Here is a 20,291-nt window from a genome sequence, read left to right on the forward strand (position 1 = left end):
CACCCTCATTGGAGATGTGACATTTGGGGTCTCAGACCTTGCGTTCAGTAGACCTCCCAACTGTTGGGTCGCACCTGTTGCCCAGTCTATGACCACCACGTAAGTGGCAGTAAGTCCTTTTGGGGGCACACTGGGGTCATCATCCCCGCGGGTGCTTGCCCTGCTGTTATGGGTTCCTGATTTCTGGGGATCTGGCCATATTTTCTGTAAGTGGATTTAGGTCTGAAACCTGCTCAGACCAGAGCTAGGTAGGGGATAATGACTTGTATTGGGGTGACTCGCCTCAGCCTCCTACTCATCCATTCTCGCTTTCTTTTGAATTTGTATGTATGTATGCATGCCTGTATCAGGCGGCAGTGCTCTGTTGAGGGACCATCTGTTTTGCTCCTAGGAATGCCGTCTCTTGTTATCTGTCGCCACAGCTCGGCCAGTTGGCCTTCCCTTGGCTGGCACGCTGCCTTGTTGGTCATTATGATAATTGCTACCCCTGACTTCTGGCCGTCACATACCATCTCCAGGCCGCTATTGCTGTGGGGCCAGGCGTAGCTGCCGAAATCAGGAGTGGCCACAAAGCCCGTTATCAACAAGTCACACTCTGTGACAGCCCGTCCTGAGAGTAGAATCATTGGGTTGTCTGGTAAGTGAATGCTCAGCTGCCAAAGCGTTTTCCAAAATGCTGTACTATGTTACACTATTTCCAGCAATCTGCAAGAGATCCAGTTCTACATCTTTGCCAATACTTGGTATTGTTGATCTTTTTAAAGTTTAGTCATTCTAGTAGGTGTGTGGTGCCACTCATTTGGGTTTTATTTTGCATTTCCCCAGTTACTGTTGATGTTGAGCGTCCTTTCTGGTGATTGCTGATGGTTCGTGTTTTCTTTGTGAAGTGTCTGATTCCATCTTCTGCCATTTTTAAAAATTGGGTTATTTGTCTTATTAAATTCTAAGAGCTCTTTATTCTGGATACAAGCCCTTTGTCAGATATATGCACTATGAATACTTTCTTCCAGTTTTGCTTCATTTTTTTCTTTTTTTAAAAGATTTTATTTAATTGAGAGAGGGAGAGAATGCACACAGGTAAGGGGGGAGGGACAGAGGGAGAGGGAGAAGCAGGCCCCTCACTGGGCAGGGAGACCAACTGGGGGGTGCTCCATCCCAGGACCCGGAGATCAGGACCTGAGCCAAAGGCAGACACTTAACTGACTGGCCACCCAGGCGCCCCTTGCTTTATTTTTCCATGGTATCTTTTTAAGACCAGAAGTTTTATTTATTTTTTTTTCAAGATTTTATTTATTTATTCATGAGAGACACAGAGAGAGAGAGAGAGAGAGAGAGAGAGAGACAGGCAGAGGAGAAGCAGGCTCCATGCAGGGAGCCTGATGTGGGACCTGATCCTGGGTCCCCAGGATCACACCCTGGGCCGAAGGTGGTGCTGAACCGCTGAGCCGCCCAGGCTGCCCAAGACCAAAAGTTTTTTATTTTGTGAAGTTCGGTGTGTTTTGGTGGATGGAAGTTCTTAATTTTAATGTGATCTATGTTACCAGTCTTTTCTGTTATGATTAGTGTTTTATTCTGTCCTGTTTAGGAAATCTTGCTTATCCCAAGGTTGTGAGGATACTCCACTGTGTAATGTAGGAAAAGTTGGTCTCCTTTCGTCTTTCACGTTTTGATCTTAAGTCTGTCTAGAGGTGGTTTCTGTGTATGTTATGAGGTAGGCTACAAGTTCATTTTTCACATGAATATACAATCGATGTGGCATCTTTTACTGCAAAGAGCACCCTGTGTCTACTCCAGTGCAGTGGCATTTTTGTTCTAAGTCAGCTGACCATCCTCCTAAGGTCTCCTTCTAGGTTGCATTTTCTTTCTCTGGACTCTATCTGTGTACGAACACCAAATTCGTCCCGGGTTAGTAAATCTGCACATTTTGTTCTTCTCCGTGTGGGCAGTTCTCGTTTCCATGTAAACTTTAGAACTTCAAAAGCAGGTTGTTGGCTTCTACCCAAAAAAACAAACAAACAAACAAAAAACTTTTGGAGCTTGAATTAAGGTTCACGGACCCTTTACAGCAGTGGAGCTTCCAAGCTGTGAACCTGGGATAGCCCTCCGCGTGTCAGTCTTTACTTTCTCTCAGCGGTGGTTTCCATTTTGCCACGTACAGGTCTTGCACCTCTTTAGTTTGAGATGTTATCGAGTACTTGATTTTTTTAAGTGTGATTGTTAATGCTTTTAGAATTTTTCTAAGTTTTTATTGCTAATCTATGGATGTCCAGTTAATTTTATATATCACCTTGGTGTTCAGCAGTTTTGCTAAATTCCCTGTTTTGTTTCTGACAGTAGGGTGTGCGTTGTCTTGTGTTCTAGACACGTTATCATGAACAAGTAGTGGTGTTTTCATTTCTTCTCCCGTTCTTATGGCTTTATTTTTTCGTTGCTCTACGAAGTAGTCAGGACCTCAGTACGTCGCTAACTAAGCGGCCCTACAGAGCATTCTTGTCTGATTAGTCCTCTCAGGGGGAAAGCATTTACTGTCTCCCCCCCGCCTGCTGTGTTTGCTGGGTGAGCGGGGAGTTGAGGGAAAGACTGACCTCCCTGACACCGGAGAGGGATTTGTTCTGTGGGTCTCTGCCACCAGCGCATCTCCCCTAGGCAGGCTGGAGCCCTTCCGCCCTCCCGCAGAGACGCCACACTGGCTTCTCGCACTGGTAGCTCCATCCCCTTTGCAGGTGAGGTAGGTCTTCTTTCTCTCATTTAGGGAGACTCCCGTCCTCTGTGCCTGTTTCAGCCTTCATTTCCTCCTTCTGCCTCAGAGTTGCCAGCCCTCTCATCAGTCAGGTATCCTTGTGTTTTAGGAGAGCCACTGCAGCCTCGCAGCTCTGCAGAAAGGCCGTGTGCCCGGGAGGTGGGTTCCACAAGAAAATTAGTTTCTCATGTAGAAAAGCCAGGGTGCACTGCGTTTTCCTCGGTGAAACAGGAAGGTTGACGTGAAATGTATATTTATATATATATGGCTCAGCAGCAGGATGTGAAATGAGCACTGAGACTGGGGTCGGAGAGCCCTGGTGGGAACCCCAGCCGTCCCCCCGAGCCGTCCCCCGGTGCTCCGAGCATGGGCGACGATGGTAACCAGACTGCCCGTGGAGTCAGGCACCCGCCCGTCAAGTCCACTGATGTGCTGCCTGGCTGACAGCTGGTATTGGGATTGAAGGAACACAGAACTGATAAGTGGGACACTCCCCAGTGTGGGTGCGGCCCCCTCGTGTTCTTATTTCACGTGGGAAGCACTGTGCGTGCGGGGTTCTCCTCATTCTGCATTTCCTTTATGGTCCTCACTGGATGTCAGCCGTGCTTTAGTGTTGAAACCCGTTCCTTGTTTTAGCATCGTGCATTATAGTCCTTTAAAAGGGAAGGTGTTTTGCACGTATGCAGTTTGGAACTAAATGAAAAACACATTTGAAAGGATTTATATTTAGGAATTTATGATTAAGTTTTTTATCACATAATGTTAAATTTGATTTTGGGGGTGTCTTTTTTGTGTTTTTATCTTATTGAAAAATAGTGTAGAGGGGCAGAGACCGGGTGCCTGGCATGTTCCCCGAAAGCAGGTGTCCCTGGTCTTACCCAAGCTCGGTTTCCTTATCCATGAAGTGGCATTTCACAGTGCTCTGCAAAGACGCAGCTTCCTGGAGCATCTTGGAAATCAAGTGTCAGGACTCGGAGGGGCGGGCAGTGAGCGCCACCCTTGTCCGTAGGAGGTGCCGTGTCCTCATGGTGCCCTCGGGCTCTGGGCTGCTCTCTGCCTGGAGAGCCAGGGCTCGGCAGGAGCAATGTCATGTGTGCTCCAGGGTGGGGGTCCCACACGCCCGTCACCGTAGTGCCCTGGGGTCCAGGGGCACCCCCTCCGGGGGCTGAGTACCTGGGTGAGGTGCTCTCCTACATCTGAGGGGAAGATCGTTCGACGCCCACCGCAGACCCAAGCCACACTCCCGCTGTTTGTGACTTTAGCACCCGCACCCCCTCCCTGTGCTCCCTGTTTGGGAACACCGTTGGGGAGGAATGGACGGAAATTGATTTTGAGAAAAATTAAACTTCCTCTTGAAGCAGAATGATGGTTTTAAAACAAGGAGGCACAGGGGTTAGGCGGGTGCTGCCGGGGAGCTGTGCCTTTCTGCGGCGGACCGTGCACGCGTCCATGCCCCTCGCTCCGCTTGCTCTGTGCTGCCTGCGGTTCTAAATACTTGAAGGGCGGGTGTGTCCTGCCCCTGCGCTTGTGTGGGTGTGGTGTGCTGTCGGGGATGTGGCCACATACATACCACGCTCTGTTGACATTACCCTCTGTTGCTTAGCTTCAGACAGCAAAGTCCTGACGTGTGCGGCCGTGTGGAGGATGCCGAAGGAGCTGGAGCCGGGCAGCCACGAGTCCCCTGACGATTCATCAAGCACCGCGCACACCCTGGAGCTGCTCTGTCACCTTGACAACACGGCCCACGGCAGCATGGCCTGGTAGGGCTCTGCATATTTCATACGCCCAGAACAAGCCTGCAGGTTTGACCGTGGGAGTCGTGCAGGGGCCGTGGCACACGCTCGGAACCTTGCTTGCTTGTGAAAGGATGGTACAAATGGCTTTCTTTCCTTCTGGCTTCTCTGTCCCAGTTGTTCTCCTGACTAGACACATCCCAGAAACCCGATTGCATGCGTTGTGAAGGAGCCTGTGTGCAGGTGTCCTCTTCATCTACACTGTTGCTGCCAGGTACCTGCCAGAGTGATGGCGAGCTCGGGCGCTGCAGAGCACTTAAGTGTTCTCTTGCTTTCATCCAGCTATCCTAAGCGTACATTGATTTGTTACTTTAGGCTGAAGGCGTATGATTTCTTCCTTTGTAGACTGGGTGACGATGTGCTGTACCCCCGAGCCCTCCACACCTTTATTCTTGTGTCTGTTTCCTCCGCGGGTCACGTGCAGCACAGGGGGATGGACGTGCCACCAGCGCTCATCAGGGCTGCCCAGCCTGTTGCCACCCCTGTGTTGTGGCGGAGGCCTAGTGGTCCTCGCCTCCAAACCCCAGGGGAGCCTCCCCAGAGCACTGGAGCCTTGGCGAATTCAAAAGGCCATGCTTTCTAGAAGGGACCGTGGGAGCATAACTTTGGTATGGGTGTTTATAGTGGTCATTATTATTTACTTAATGCAGTAACACCTCCGTGTGCGTGCTCGCTCACATGTGAGAAAGCTGTATCCTCTGTGTACCCTGTTCTGTTTTGGCCAGACCTACCAATTAAAGAAGTTTAATCCAACACGTATTTATTAAGCACCTGCTGCACACACCTGCCAGGCTCTAGGGATGTCAAGGTGATGGGTCGGGGACCCGGCCTCAAGGAGCCCTGCGTGATCTCTCTGGGGAGACTCACACTGTACACACCTGAGCGACACAGGGCAGGCTGTGGCATGCACTGAGATCATTATGAACTGTGTGCCGTGGGCCCCTCGAGGAAAGGGTAATGAATTGAAGAGGGATTTGCCCAGGAGCTGAGACGTGCAGCTGGGGCTGATGCCGGCTGCCATTGTCAGTGGCAGATCTCAGAGCGGCCAAGGGAGCAGAGCTCTAGGTTGGTGCCATTTGTGGCTTTGGAAGGCCTGTGTGCTCGTATGCAGGCGGCGTGTCTTCATGGGTGCCAGGCTCCTGCCGGATCATGCTTGGTTCTTCTGACAGCAGTGTCAGACCCCATCTGCAGAGAAAGGAGCTGCACAGAGGAGCCCTGCGGCTCTCACGAGGGCTTGCAAGAGTGCACAGTGAGTCTGGACGTGGCAGCACAACTAGAGCTCATGCTTCACTTCTGGCAGACACATGCAGTTGTGTGCATGACTGTGCACACAGGCGTGTGCGTGACTGCCACAGATACACTGGCACAGGGAGGGCAGGGAAGACACAGTGCAGGCCAGCAGTGACTTTGGGGAGGTTGATATATGCAGATGGCATCAGTGCCTTTGGCGAGTGCACAGATGGGCTGAGCTCAGAGGAGCTGGGAGAGCGGCTGTTGGTCTGCTTACCCAGCTCCCACCTCGGTTCAGATACTCCATCAGTTCTTCCATCAGAGGAGAGGTCACACCTGTCTGTGTGTGATATCGGGAGATGGATGTCAGTGAGATGTTAAGTCTGGGTCACACCGCTATCACCACACCCCCATGAGCTCAATGCTGTGACCCCCTGTGACCGCACCCCTATAACCGGAGCCCATGATCACACCCTTGTGACCACACCCCTCTGATCACACCCCATGACCCCTGGTATTCACACCCCTGTGATTGCACATCTGTGAACACACGCCCATGATCACAACCCTGTAACTGCACCCCTGTGATGACAACCGTGATTGCACCCCTTGATCCCATCCTCTTGACCCCCATGACCACACCCCATGATCATGATTGCACCCCCTGACCACATCCCTGATCACAGCCCCATAACTGCACTCTTTTGATTGCACCCCTGTGACCGCATCCCCTTGACCTCTGTGACTACACCCCTTTGGCCCTCTGCGATCATGATCACACCCCTGTGATCATACCCCCATAACTGCATCCCTGTGACCCCCTATGATCACACCCCTATAACCGCACCCCTGTGATTGCACCCCCTTGACCGCATCCCCTTGACCCCTGTGACCACACCCCTTTGGCCCTCTGCGATCAGGATCACACCCCTGTGATCATACCCCCATAACCACATCCCTCTGACCCCCTATGATCACACCCCTATAACTGCACCCCTATGATTGCACCCTTGTGATTGCACCCCCTTGACTGCATCCCCTTGACTCCTTGTGACCATACCCGTTTGACCTCCTTTGATCATGATCCACACCTCTATGATCCCCCCCATGATCATGGCCCCATAACCGCACCCTTGTGATTGCACCCCTGTGACCACATCCCCTTGACCCCTGTGACCACATCCCCTTGATCCCACACCCTTTTGGCCCTCTGTGATCATGATCACACCCCTGTGATCACATCCCCATAACTGTATCCCTGTGACCCCGTATGATCACACCCCCGTGACCGCATCCCCGTGATGGCACCCCTGTTACACACTCCGATGATCATACCCCACGAATACCATCCTTGGAATTGTACCCTTGTGAAAGGGGAAATTGTTAGGAAGTAATTGTTGATCTTTAAACATGTCCAGAGAAACAGTCTTCCTTCAATTCACATTGGGAGGCTGCCCTCTTCTAAGTTTGCTGCCATTGTTCAAAGCGTCTCTTAAATTTCTTTTGTTATCCATTATATCACTGTACGCGTTTGTCGACCTTTTCCCTGTGAGGTGGCTGTGATCCACCTGCAGCTGTAGGAACATTACACACAGATCCCGTGTGCCCATCACCCATCTCCCCCAGTGGTGACACTGCATAGCTCCTCTGCAGGGTCACCCCTGGGGATGGGGTGTTGATATGACCCACGGCGTGTGTACATCGAGTTCTCTGCTGTGTCATCACGTGTGTCTGTGCCGCCAGTGCTGTGGTCAACGTGCAGAACCGGGATCTCTCCTGCCACCTGTTCATGGCCATCGTCCACTCCTCCCCACGCCCCTCCCTTAATCCCCGGCAAGCGTCCGTCTGTGCTCCTTCCTGTAGACTTGTCATTTTAAGAACGTTCATGAAAGCAACCGTCCACTCCGGAAGCTTTGATAGTGGCTTTGTGCCCGCAGTGTGATTTCCCGGAGGTCCATCCTGGTTGTCACATGTGCCCATCAGTGGCTCCTTTCTTCTGCGTGGTAGCCCAAGAAGACAGACTACAGTTTGTGTGGCCGCTCGCCTGTTGAAGGGCAGCTGGGTTCCCCCGAGTTTGGACGTTATGAATAATGCTGCTCTGAGCAGGAATGTACAGGTGTCCGCATGAACGTGGGTTTCCACTCCTCTGCAGGATGCCCCCGAGGGCCGTTCTTGGGGTACCTTGTTTTTACAAACGGCCTGAGCCTTGTCCAGAGTAGCTGTGCATTTGACGCTCCCGCCAGCGATGTGTGAGGACCCGTCTCTGCATCCTTGCTGGCCTTTGGGGTTATCATGCATGGGGTTTTTTTGTTTGTTTTTGTGTGTGATTTTTTTTTTTTTTTTTTTTTTTTTTTTTTACGTCCTTAGTGATGTCTTCTTATCAGGGAATTTGACTTTTGGAAATTTAAGTGTGGTGAATACATGAAGGTGAAGGGTGCTGTTTGAGGTCAACGTGAGGCAACTGGTACTTTAGTTTGCCTGTTTTCCTTTGTGGTTGGGGCTGAGAGCAGTTGCAGAAGAGGGGCTCCCAGACCTGTGCTGGGCATCGGCCCCGCTGCTGGCTGAGGGAGGGTTCCGGAACACTACACAATTCAGTGTGTGGGGCTGTGGCAGCGTCCCGCACCGCGCCCTGGGGGCTCCTGTCCTCGGGGCCACCTGGCTTCCTGGGCCCTGGAGCATCTGGGCCCCAGCGTACGTGGCCCCACGCCCCCGTCTCAGCCGTCTGGCACGCAGGGGTGGGCAGTGCCCGGGAGGCCGGCCTTCCCCTGAAGGGCCTGGGAGGCCCTGTGGCCCAGTGTGTTTGCTTTGAGCTCCCAGCCCTGGAGGGGGATGGCGTGTGGGCCGGGGAGGCCCCTCGCCCCGGCTCTGGTGCTCTCCTGCCCCGAGGCTGCGCGGGGTTGCTGCTGGAAGGTCACTCATTTCTCTCAACCGTGAGTGAAGATTCCTGAGAAGAAGGAAATGCTGTTGCCATGGCTCTGTGGCAGGATCTCTGTGGAGACGCGGCACCTTCTGTACTTGTTAGGGTACGTAATACGAGCACGGCGACAATCCGTTCTTGCTGATTTTCTCAGATCCATGCTGTGGGGATGCAGGTCCCAAGCAGAGCTTGGAGGGGCCTCCCCGGAGCTTCGGCGTCGAGTCAGGAGCTGTCAGCTTCTTGGTTCAGGATCACGTCTTCGGAGAGGGCCTCCTTAACCATTCGAAAATACTCACTGCCCTCACACCCTCTTGCATCTTGTGTAGAGGCCTGACCACGCCTGGCTCTGGCCGTGTGCGATCTCGCTCCTGTCACGGAGCTTCCTCCGCACGGGGGCCTGGTCAGGTGGCAGGTGCCGTGTGAGGGAGCCTGGACCGAGAGCGGGCCCTCCCGAGCTCGGCGGGCACTGCGTCCCCCCGCACCGCCCCATAAAGTAGGGACCATCGCAGAGAGGGCCCAGGAGCCTGCACCCAGCCTTTCCTTCCCAGCGGAGTAGTGGGGGTTCAGAGCCGGGCAGCCGAGCCCAGAACCCGGCCCATCGCCCAGAACTGCCTCCCTGCTGAATGCAGGAGCAGAAGGAGCCCCTTGTGGTTGTCGCACTGCGGTTTGCACGTTGTGTCTGTGGCTGGGAGTACAGACACTCCTCCATCAGGATACGCTTTGAGAACGTTCACACCTCTCCCCGCTAGTCCTTTGCGATGACAAACATAAGGAAATTATGCTTTCCAGGGGTGTTCTTCATTTTGCAAATAACAAAGCCCCTTTCTCTTCTGGCAGACTTCGGCCCGCGTGCCGTGGGTGTGACACAGCCAGCCTCCCGTCCGCGGTGCCTCGTGGGCGACGGGTGGTGACGAGGGGCCCCTGCTGGGCTTTCCCGCTCCGCACCATGAGATGCCGAGGTGTCTCCCACACTGGGTGGTGCGCCCCTCATTCTCAGGGAGTCGGGTGACGTCTTGGCCCTCTTCCCCTCCGCGTGGCACTCGGAGGGAGAGGCCCCTCGGGGCTGCTTTCGCCGTCGTCACCGTGTGTCACCCCATCAGCCCTCGGGCAGTGTGTGTCAGCTGCCGTGGGTTCGTCTGGGGCGGGAGGAGGCCCACACACGGAGCAGGCCCACCGCATGGAGCAGCCCACCGCACTCACTGCGTTACAGAAATGAGGTGAAGGCGGGAGCCCCACAGCACGCACGGAGCTGGCCCTGTCTCACGTCCGGGGTAGGGGAGGGCGGCTCTTCACGGCTCCCCTGGCCTGTATGCGGTCGTCCTCCGTGATGTGAGCGGTCTCCGTGCCTCTGCGACTAGACCGGCAGCTCAGGGCTGGGGTCAGGGTTCGCTGAGTTCCGGCGAAGGGAGGGTGGCGCCCGGGCCCCCCACACCCCGGTCCTGCTCGTGGCGTCTCTGGGAGCCCGGGCAGGGCAGGGGGCAGATCTCCCGGGTGTGGGGCTGCAGCGTCATCGCTGCTGGCTGAGGGCCACTGAGCCACACGGGCGACTCTGCTGCTCCCCTTGGCCCTGCCCGGAAGGGGCCCCCGCCCGCCCCTGCTGCCGAACCCCGAATAAGCCCGTCGCCCAGACGGACACTCCCTGCTGGCCGGCAGAGGCCCAGGCAGATGGTAGGGGCTCCAGTGAATTCCTGGCGCGCTCGGCCCCCCGAGGGGTGCTCAGCAGGAGTCACACCACCACCTGGTTTCACGGACAACAAACACGTCCTTGGGAGGAGAAGTCGCTAACCTCAGTCACCAGAAGCGTTCGGGGTTGGCCAGGGAGTGACTGACACTGCAGCCCCCAGGGTCCTGAGGCGCCAGCGACCAGCGACCGGCTGACCTCCGCGTCCAGAGCTGCCCCCTGGGGGAGGAGGCCTCCGCGGGCAGGTGGAGGTCACTGTCACGGGGACACGCCAGGCGGCTGAGCCCGGGGAGGCGGGTGCGCTCTTAGCAGGAGGACGCTGGGTTCAGGGTGGGGGGGGGGGGTAGGGGCAGGAGAGGGTGAGGCCGCCGATTCCTGAGGTGGTTTGGCCTCATCTCTCCCTTTGTGTTTCTTTCTCTAGTTCAGCATGACACACCTGCCAGGTACCCTTGAGCCCTCCCAGAAGCGGCCTGTAGGATAGGTCCCAAGGCCTGTTTAGGATCATGAGATCTTGGGACGCGGTTTTTCGGGCCGTCGCGATGGAGAGTTCTCCGTGACCGTGACAGTTGAGGATTGCAGATTTCTGATATCGTAAGATTTGTGTCCGTCTTGTCGGGTTTACGCAGCGAGGTGTACCGAGGTCTGAGTTGCTTCCCTGGTTACTGGCTCGCTGCCAACTTCTGTTGGCTTCTAAGGCGGCCCAGAGTGAGGCACGCAGCCTCCTTGTGTGCGGTGGCCTAGGGCACCGTGAAGATGCCTCCCTCTTTCAGGTTTGCTCACGTGCCCACCGTGCACCGAGCACGGTCGTCATGGGTCACGGACTCTCTCGCCACCTGACGCTGTTCAGATTCCGGGTCAGGGAGGTGGTGAAAAAGTAGCAAAGCACAATGTGCGACTACAGCTCTCACGGGGGGTTCACAGGACGGAAGTCGGAAGTGCAGCAAGTATAGTTACGTATAAGGGACATTCGTGTCCTTTCTACGATTTTAGTCCAGGCCTCCGTGAGGACGTGGTTCCAAGTGTGTTTCTTGTGATCCTCTTGTGAGCCAGCCGCTGCCTCCCAGAGCGCGTGAGATGACTCTGGGCAGCAGGGTGTCCAAGGGGCAAGGTTAGAAGGGAGCATGGAGGTCTGTTTGTATTTAAACGAGAGGTCTAAATGATTTAAAAAGTTCAAACCTCAAGGAGTACTAACTACATGTGTGAGAATCCTAAACATTTTCCACTGTTTGAAAAATGGGGCTGGAGAGGAAGGAATAAATGTAGATCAAAAGGAAGAAGAAACACCCAAACCACTATTGGAATCTGGGGAGACAGGTTTATCATGAAGTCTTCTTTTATTTATTTATTTTAAAGATTTTGTTTGTTTATTCAAGTTAGATAGTTGGGGGGGCAGAGAGAGCGCACACGTGCACATGGGCAGGGGCAGAGGCAGAGGGAGAAGCTGACTGCCCGCTGAGCAGGGAGCCTGATGCGGGACTCGATCCCAGGACCCCAAGATCATGACTTGAGCCCAAGGCAGACCTTAACCCACTGAGCCACCCAGGAGCCTCTAAATGTACTTTTTTTGTTTTAATTAAAAAGTGAGCTTTGAACTTCCTGGGAAGACAGGGCATGGGGGTTTGGATGTGCCGTTGCTTGAGCACCGGGTGGGGGTGGTGTCCCCGCGCTGTTCGGCTCGCACTCCTCTCCAGGTCCTGGGAGGAGATGTGTGGTGGGTGTGCTGGCCCCTGTGGCCAGTGTTGGGTGGCCTTGGAGGGACAGACCCGTGAACCTGGGGCTCAGCGGGGCCCTCGGGGCTGGCGAGAACCTGTCACACACAGGACGGTCAGGCCCCCACTGGGCCCCGCAGCTCTCTCTGGGTTGCAGGATGGGCCAGGCTGACCTGGCACGGAGCCTCCCTCAGGGAGGGCCAGGCAGTGTGTCCCACCCAACGTCCACCCCAGGGAGGAGCACACGGGCCTTGACCAGCTCCTGCGGGGGAGGCTTCTCAGGAGCGCGGCTCTGGGTGATTGTTCGTCCCCACACGCAGTGAATGGGCCTCTGGCTATTTCTGGGTCCATTCTGGGGCCCCCATGTCAGGGTGCGTGCTTCTGTTGGGCCACACGGCACGGGGCAGTGGCTCAGGCTGTAACTGCCGACGTCAGCTCCACACGAGGAACCTGTGGGACCAACAGCCTCTCCCCGAGGCCTGGCCTGCTCTGCTGTGTGCGACCGCAGCTGTGGGGTTTACTGATGGGGCCAGGAGTATGTCTGGGTGAGGGACGTCAGGGTAAGCACGGCCTTCTCATAACCACGGCAGCCCCGCGGCACCCCGGGCCAGGGCAGGAGCGCACCCCTCGGGGTGCCAGGGCGCCGGGCCCCGGGAGCCCGCATGTGCACGGGGTGGGCCTCCCCGACATCTCAGTGCGGCCTGAAGCCTCCTTCCCCCGATCTGTGCTGCACCGGGAAGGGCTGTTGTGGGGCGTCCTGTGCGTTTGCCAGCAGGCAGAAGTGAGCCAGGTTGCCCAGTCTCCGTTGGAAAAGAGGTGCCTAACCTGGCACACCATGTGTTGTTTTAATGGGATTTTCAATTTTGACTTGTGACCAGCGACTTACTAGGTAGCTTCCTTCTTGAGGGTTTCCCTTTTCCACTAACGTAACAAACCTGACGGGTTCCAGGATGCAGTGGGAGCTCGGTCTCCACACGGCCGTGATTGTGCGTGGAAGCGTGTCTTCCAGCCGCGGGCGTCATGTCCTGGGGGGCCGGCACCCGGCAGCAGCCGAGTTAGGGCAGGGAGTCGCTCTGGGTTTAAATTATTAAATTTGTAGTGAGGTGGTTTTAAGAATTCCTAGTGTCCTTCGAGCTGTCCTCACCCCAGGTGCCAGAATGCAGAGTGTGAATCATTCATTTGGAATCACTAATCTGAGGAAGAGAAGCATGTATTTTGTTTGATCAGCATGAAACCTGCCAAATTAGAACCATCATTCCTGCCATTATGGTCCTTGTTAACTGCCTCCCAGAAGTGTAGATTTTTTATTTGGGTTTATTTACAGAAACAGCCCTTTTCTTGTGTTTTCCTCCCCATGATTATGAAGGGATATTGCACACTTACATTAGGTAGATGCTACTGTGTTCTCCACTTGTTAATGTAATTTTACGTCCTCTCAAATTCACTGGCAGGGTGTGATAAAGCAGGAAAAGGGATGATTTTATGAACAGAGAAATAAACTTCTTAGTTTGGAGTAGCAAGTATAGCAGAAATTCTAGGTTATTTTCTTTCATTTATGGCACCAGTTTCATGGTGATGATCCATGATAAAATAGAATTTCTCTTTTTATTGCACCGCGCGTGCTCCGGTTATCCCAGGGTGTGTATTCTTAGGGCCACACACCGATGATTCTGGGGACTGCTCCCTATAAACCCACAACAGGTACTTCCTGATGCATCACCCAGGACAGATAACGAAATACGAGGGGCGGGAGCAGGGGCCCCACAGCGCCTCGGCCACGTGTGATGGGGGGTCTGCTTGCCCCCGATCGCCGACATGCCTTGGACGGCCTGTTCCTCAGGAAGGGCCCGAGACTGTGCCCTCACGGGGACGGGGGTGTGCAGGACCCGGTGACAGGCGATCGTGAGGGCGGGGGAGAGGAAGCTTCGGGGGGCAGGGGACACCGGCAGGAACCGCGGGTGGCCGGCGGCGAGTCAGGGCGTCTGGTCACCTGCCTCACGGCCAAGAAAGTCAGGTTTGTTTCTACGTGTAGACGCGCCTGTCCTGCGTCCTGACGGCAGCTTGTCGCCGCCCTCTGTCCGTGCGTGGCGGGGGCGGGGGGGGTTCTCCAGCATCATGGTGACCTGGCGCCGCTCTGGCCTGACGTCCTGGCACCATCCCCGGGGCCCGGCCCAGGCCCTCCTCGGCCTGCCAGCGCAGTGGGCGGCTCCCGCCTCCATCTCGGCCTTTCCCCGGTGAGATAAAGTGGGAGCGTCGGAGCTCCTCACGCTCGCCTCAAGTACCTGTTCCTTCCGTCCCCGTTTTGCTCCGGGAGTCTCCGGGGCGTCCAGACGACTGCGGCGAGATTAACTCTTGCGGCATGGAGAAGGCAGATTTGTTCCCTTTCTTTTTCATGTCGTGTAAATCAGAGATTACAAATTCAAATCCTCTCAGACGTAAATGGCAAATGTCAAAGGCGTAGCTTATTGCACGTCCTGTAGTTATTCAGAGTCAGCGCTCCACGTGGGGCCCTTCTTCCTCACGCCACTGAGGCTGCTGAGCTCTGCTCACACGTGTGTCTTGCGTTACACTCCAAGTAAAGGCCTCAGCTCCAGCTCACCTGGGGGTGTGTGTGCATATGCGGGGTGGGGCTGCGTGTGTATGTGCAATGTGTGGGGGAGTGTGTGGTTTGTGTGTGTGTTAGGATGTATGTTCACGTGTGGGAGGTGTGTATGTGGGTGTGCATGTGTGTGGTGTGCACGTGTGGCATCAGTGTAGGGGTGTGTACGTGTGCATGTGTGGGACATGTATGTATGCACATGTGCATGTATGGTGTGTATGGGGGCTGTGTAGGAGTGTGCACATGGACGTGTGTGTGTAGGGGTGTGCACATGTGCACTTGTGGAGCATCTGTAGGGGTGTGTACATGTGCATGTGTGGGGCATGTGTGTATGCACATGTGCATGTGTGGTGTGTATGGGGACTGTGTAGGAGTGTGCACATGGACGTGTGTGTGTAGGGGTGTGCACATGTGCATTTGCGGGGCATCTGTGTAGGGGTGTGTACATGTGCATGTGTGTGGTGTGTGTGTATGCACGGGCGTGCACATGTGTATGTGTGGTGTGTGTGTGGGGGGGCTCCATAGGGGTGTGCACATGGACGTGTGTGTATAGGGGTGTGCACTTGTGGGGCACCTGTGTTTGTAGAGGTGTGTACATGTGCATGTGTGGGGCATGTGTGTATGCACAGCTATGCACATGTGCATGTATGTGGTGTGTGTGTATAGGGGCTGCGTAGGGGTATGCACATGGGGGACGTGTATGTGTAGAGGTGTGCACGTGTGCATGTGTGCAGTGGGGGGGGCTGTGTAGGGGTGTGCACGTGTGGGGCACATATATGCGTGTGTGAGAGAGATCTAGAACTAGAGGAACAACCTTTGGAACAGGTTGGCATCTGTCTTAACCGTCATCTTTTTCTGACCTATTGACTTTGGGTTCCCTGCCCTCCCCTGGGTCCTCCTCGGGGTCTTTGATGTGCTCCCTGCGTCCCACTGCCCCCAGTGTGCTCCCTGGGGCTGGAGGGCAGGCCGAGGCAGACGGGCCCCACATCAGACCTTTTCTGGGTGTCATGGGGGCCTGTGCAGACAGGATGTAGAGAGGCAGAGCGAGGGAACGAGAATGTGGGGAGGCCTCCTCCGTGGCGGCCTGATCATAGTGCACATGGCAGTAATTCTGGGAGCTCCAGAATGTTCTCAGACCTCCAGGGGAAACGGCATAATGCCTGGCTGACTTGTGGACGATCATCAGAGGAAAACCCAGGTGCCACAGAAGGCAACACTGGTAACTCAGGACCCCAGCCACCGGGTATGAAGCGGGTGGGACAGCGAAGCACGATCGAGCTCCGTGGCCCTGCAGGAAAGGTACAGATTTGAGTTTCTAACGTCTTCTGAAGATTTGTCTTAAAGATTGATTGATTGATTGATTGATTTATGATACACACACAGAGAGAGAGAGGCAGAGACACAGGCAGAGGGAGAAGCAGGCTCCATGCAGGGAGCCCAACGTGGGACTCGATCCCGGGACTCCAGGATTACGCCCTGGGCCAAAGGCAGGCGCCAAACCGCCGAGCCACCCAGGAATCCCCTGAAGATTTTTCTTAACGTAAATCTTGACGGACTTCTTTTGGTGCTTGTAAAGGTGGTGATTTTAATATTCCAGCCAACTTTCCAAGTAGGGTTTGATGGTTTTTCAAAGCGAGGCTGTTGGCGTTGGGGGTGGGACGGTCTTTGCCGTGGAATGCTGTTGCGTGTTATGGGATGCCTGGCACCCCTGGTTCTTGCCTACCAGCCTACTGCCCTCCCAGTCTCTTTGAAAACCGAAAGTGTCCCCCCCCCCACGTCCCCAGAAGCCTCCAGAGGGTAGCACCACGCCTGCTGTAAGAAGTGCAGATCTGACCGCATATCGAGGCTCAGTGAACACCTGCTTTGGGGGGGCTGCCCTAAATATTGTCCTGTTGGTCTCCGCTTAACCTCTCACGCTGGCGCACTGTTACCTCTGCTGGACAGATGAGGCAGTCAGAGCGCAAAGAGGCTAAAAATTGCAGGTATCCCTACGATAGAATTTTGTATGGCCTTTGGCTAGAATTACATTTATTTGACGTGGAAAGTTACCCAGCACATGTTGTAAGTAAGGCAGCACATCACAGAGTAGTATCAGCATGTTTGCCTTTCTGTAAGTGCCACTGGTGGTCATATGATCCACGTCAGCCTGAGCACAGCAAAGACCCGGATGTGACACGTCCATTATTGATCGGAGTTATTTTCGCTGGGCGGCAGTAAAAGAGACTTCCACTTCTGCAAAGCTTAAACATTTTTAATGAGCGTCTATGACTTTATTTATTAATTTTTTTGAGCATCTGTGGCTTTAAAGTAGAATATAACATAGTACAGCCTAAATTAGGAGTTCAGGAAGGTAGGGGCTGCGGCGTCATGTGTTTTATTCAGAGGAGAGTGCCTTCTGCATCCACACAGGGCTGTTCACTACTGAACCTGTTAGTCGTGAGTGTGTGTGCTGCTCAAGCTGAGTTCAAAGGGAGCGTGAGGCAGGTGCTGGCGGGGCATACGCCGCAGCCAGGAGGGCAGTAGACAGCTGCCAGCAGTGTTGCACACTCAGCTGTCATATAAAAGACCAAGGACGTACGGCCATTTCCCACAGGGCACCAGCTCTGTCCCCAGAGGAACGGGACGTGCCACCGTGCCAGACAGGCTGTGTGTTGGGCGCACTACTGAAAAGGTAAGAAGGCCGTGCACTTCAGAGGAAATTCTACCCCAAATGCTTGAGATTACTGAAAAAGACCAGCGTTAGTGATCTGAAGCAGCATTCTCCAAATTTCAAAACCAGAAAAAGGTAATTTTACATCATGACCCCCCCCCACACACACATACATTTAATGCATCATAATACGAGTTTTCACAAGATGCCATTTACCCTGAAAACATGCTAGGGCGGGCGCGCCACTTCACCGTGTCCCGAGCTTCCTGCCCTTGGAGGATTGCCGCCCTGTTTGAGGGACCCTGGTTGGCTCGGATTCCCGGCAACCCCCGGAGCAGGCGAGTCAACCTTCCAGATGCAGGTGGGGGTTCTGCTGGGCCGCGAGGCTCGGGTGCCATAGCTGTACGGATGGGGGCATCTGAGGCTGGGGTCGGGCCTGACTTTGGGGGGCTGGCCGTTGTGTTAGGGAGGTGTCGCGCTTGCCCAGTCGGGGTCTGTGTGTGGCGGGAGGAGGCATTCTGGAGCAGCGTTTGTGGGCGCGATGGCCGTGGTGGGAGGCGCGCATGCATGTCGTGTTGTGTTGACCCCTCCCTGTCCTGCACGGCGGACTGGCCTGCTGGGCCGTGTGCACGCCGTGCTGCAGCCCTTCTCGATGGCTGTTCCCCGGATGGTAAGAAACAGGCAGTTGGACAGACAGGAGCTCAAAACCCAAATCCAACAGTATTCGTGTAAACACGGCAGGTGACCCACATTCAAAATGTCACTGGTATGAACTAAAACTGCCTGGGTGTTGTTTCCGTGAGAACAAGACCTCATCACGTTTCCCTATTTTGATGGCGGGAAGCAAACACAGGCCCGGAGGTGGGCCGCGCTCTCAGGGGGCTGTGCAGAGTCGGTTGGGCAAGCAGGAGCCTGGGAGACCGCGTTTCCAGGCCAGCGCTGTCAGAAAATCAGGAAGCCACAGGCAAACTGGGGCAGATTGGTATAAAGCAAGAAGTCAGACGTCAAAAATAAAATTCAACAGGCTTGATTGCTTTTTTACATAGAATTTGAGTAGGATGATTGTAAAAAAGTTACTCCCAAGATTTTGCTCCTGGGCGGCTTGGGACCCCTGGGAATGAGAAGGGGGGTGCAGCAGGTGTGTGGAGTTTAGGCCTGTGTGACCTCGCAGGCAGAGCTGCCCCGGGGGAGGCAGGGGGCCGCGGGGGCAGCCTGGGCACGTCAGGCTCGGTTTGAGCGGCCAGGAGCGATGCCCCGTGGCTCACGGCCTGGAGGGGCGCGGGAGGAGGGCAGGGCAGGGCAGGGCGGAGGGGACCTTCCCTGCTCCCTCGGCTCACGCGTCCTCAGCAGGCCTCAGGAGAGGGTCAGAGAGCAAGCAAGACCTCTTCTTGATGAGGTCCTTTCGAGACTAAGTAGCAAACCCTCTCAGTGGGCTCCAGGATGGACCAATCTTCGCTGAGTGTACTTGATAAATAGAATCTTTTCCCGATTTTGTTTTTTATGAATTTAAGGTGCACTGGACACAGGCTGAGAGGAAGCGTAATTCTTCGTTCCGTCTTTCTTGCAACGCCTCCTTATTAAGTGCCTCTCCTGCGAGGGTCGCCGTGTGAGCCTGGGCTCAGCACAGTTTGTAGTCTGGCCGGGAGGTGGACGTGCGTGACCGGGGCCGCTGCTGCCCCAGGCCGGGGGGGGGGGGGCGGGGGGGCTGGGATCTGGCCGGCTCCTGGAGCGGGTGCTGTTTCAGCCGAGCCCCCTCTGCCTCCAGAGGCCCGCCTCTCTCGTCCTCATGTGCGGACGGTCTGTTGTACTGAAGTGACTTGCTCCTTCCAGCTTTGGTCCTGGTGCTGCAGGGGAATAAGCCTCCCGCGGCCTTGGGTGTCCAGGATCCAGAGGATCGCAGTGTGGCCGACTTCGGACCTTGGGAGCTGAGCTCCGCCGAGGCCGAGACACGGCGCCATGGAGCCAGGATGCTGTGGGCCTGGCCCTTCCTCCTCTGGGCACAGAGAACCCCTGCAGCTGTTCTGGAAGCGCAGCGGGCCTCTCCTGGCAGCTGGTTTCATGAGCTCGGGCAGGAGCACATCGTGCGCGCCCCTGCCCGGGCTGGGGCTTTGTCTGTGCCTCGGCGTGCGGCCTGGCCACCGGCCTGCACAGGTGGCAGGACAGCGTTCCCGAAGGCAGAAACCCTCCACCTGTGGGGACCCGCGGGCCGGCCGTCCCCTGACGCCCACCGCTCTTACCTCATGGGTGCCCTAAGGCTTCTTAAGCCTCTTTTGGAATTCTCATGTGTTTTTCCTTTTTAGGTGTAAAAACTTACTTGTGTGGCTACTTGGAATTCACTTGATCGTGTCCTTTGGTGAGATGAGCGACACACGTACAGGGTCCTCCCCAGCGAGGCTCCCTGGGCCTGCACAGCGGCGGATGGAGGCCTGGCCCGTGTGGATGTGGCGGGAAGGGGGGCGAGCCGCGGTTCCCCACGGGACAGCCCTGCTCCCTCTTCACACCTCCCATTTCCATGCCCCCCCCATGCCCCAGAGCAGAGCCAGGCCAAGGTCTGAGGGGACATCTCCGGGGGGACCTTCCCTGATGCTCGGGCTTCCTCACGACATCCTGTTGCTGTTGGGTTTGGGTTCCAGAAGGAGCCCGTGGCTTCCCACACAGCCTTCTCTGCAGTTCTGGGATTGATCCTCCTGTAAATTCCTGTGAGTCTCCAGCCCCTTCTCTCCTTCTCCCTCCTCCCTGCCTCCTCCCTCCCTCTTCCCTCCCTCCTTCCTCTCCCTCCTCTCTCTTCCATCTCCCCTCCTCATTCTCCCTCTCCCTCCTCCCTCCCCCTCCTCTCCCTTCCTTCCTCCTCCTCCCTTCCTCTTCTCCTACTCTCCCCTTCTCCCTCCCCTCCCCTCTCTTCCCTTATTCTCCCCTCCCTCCTCCCTCCCCTCTCCTTCCCCCCTCCCCTCCGCAGTGGGGATCAGTTTCTA

At 55.5% G+C, this 20,291-nt stretch overlaps 1 protein-coding gene across 2 annotated transcripts in view; it reads left to right on the forward strand.

The window, feature by feature from the left end:
• Positions 1–20,291, forward strand: part of EIPR1 (EARP complex and GARP complex interacting protein 1) — a 122,205-nt gene that overhangs the window by 81,137 nt on the left and 20,777 nt on the right. For both annotated transcript variants that reach the window (XR_012003260.1, XM_072767823.1), the window contains exon 4: positions 4,344–4,500. Coding sequence is in view for 1 of the 2 variants with exons in the window: in XM_072767823.1 (XP_072623924.1) it covers positions 4,344–4,500 (157 nt within the window). In the remaining variant the exon portion in view is untranslated. The remainder of the gene's footprint in view (positions 1–4,343; positions 4,501–20,291) is intronic.

The sequence above is a fragment of the Vulpes vulpes genome, chromosome 8 (genome assembly GCF_048418805.1).
Source record: "Vulpes vulpes isolate BD-2025 chromosome 8, VulVul3, whole genome shotgun sequence".
In the NCBI taxonomy this organism is placed as follows: Eukaryota; Metazoa; Chordata; class Mammalia; order Carnivora; family Canidae; genus Vulpes; species Vulpes vulpes.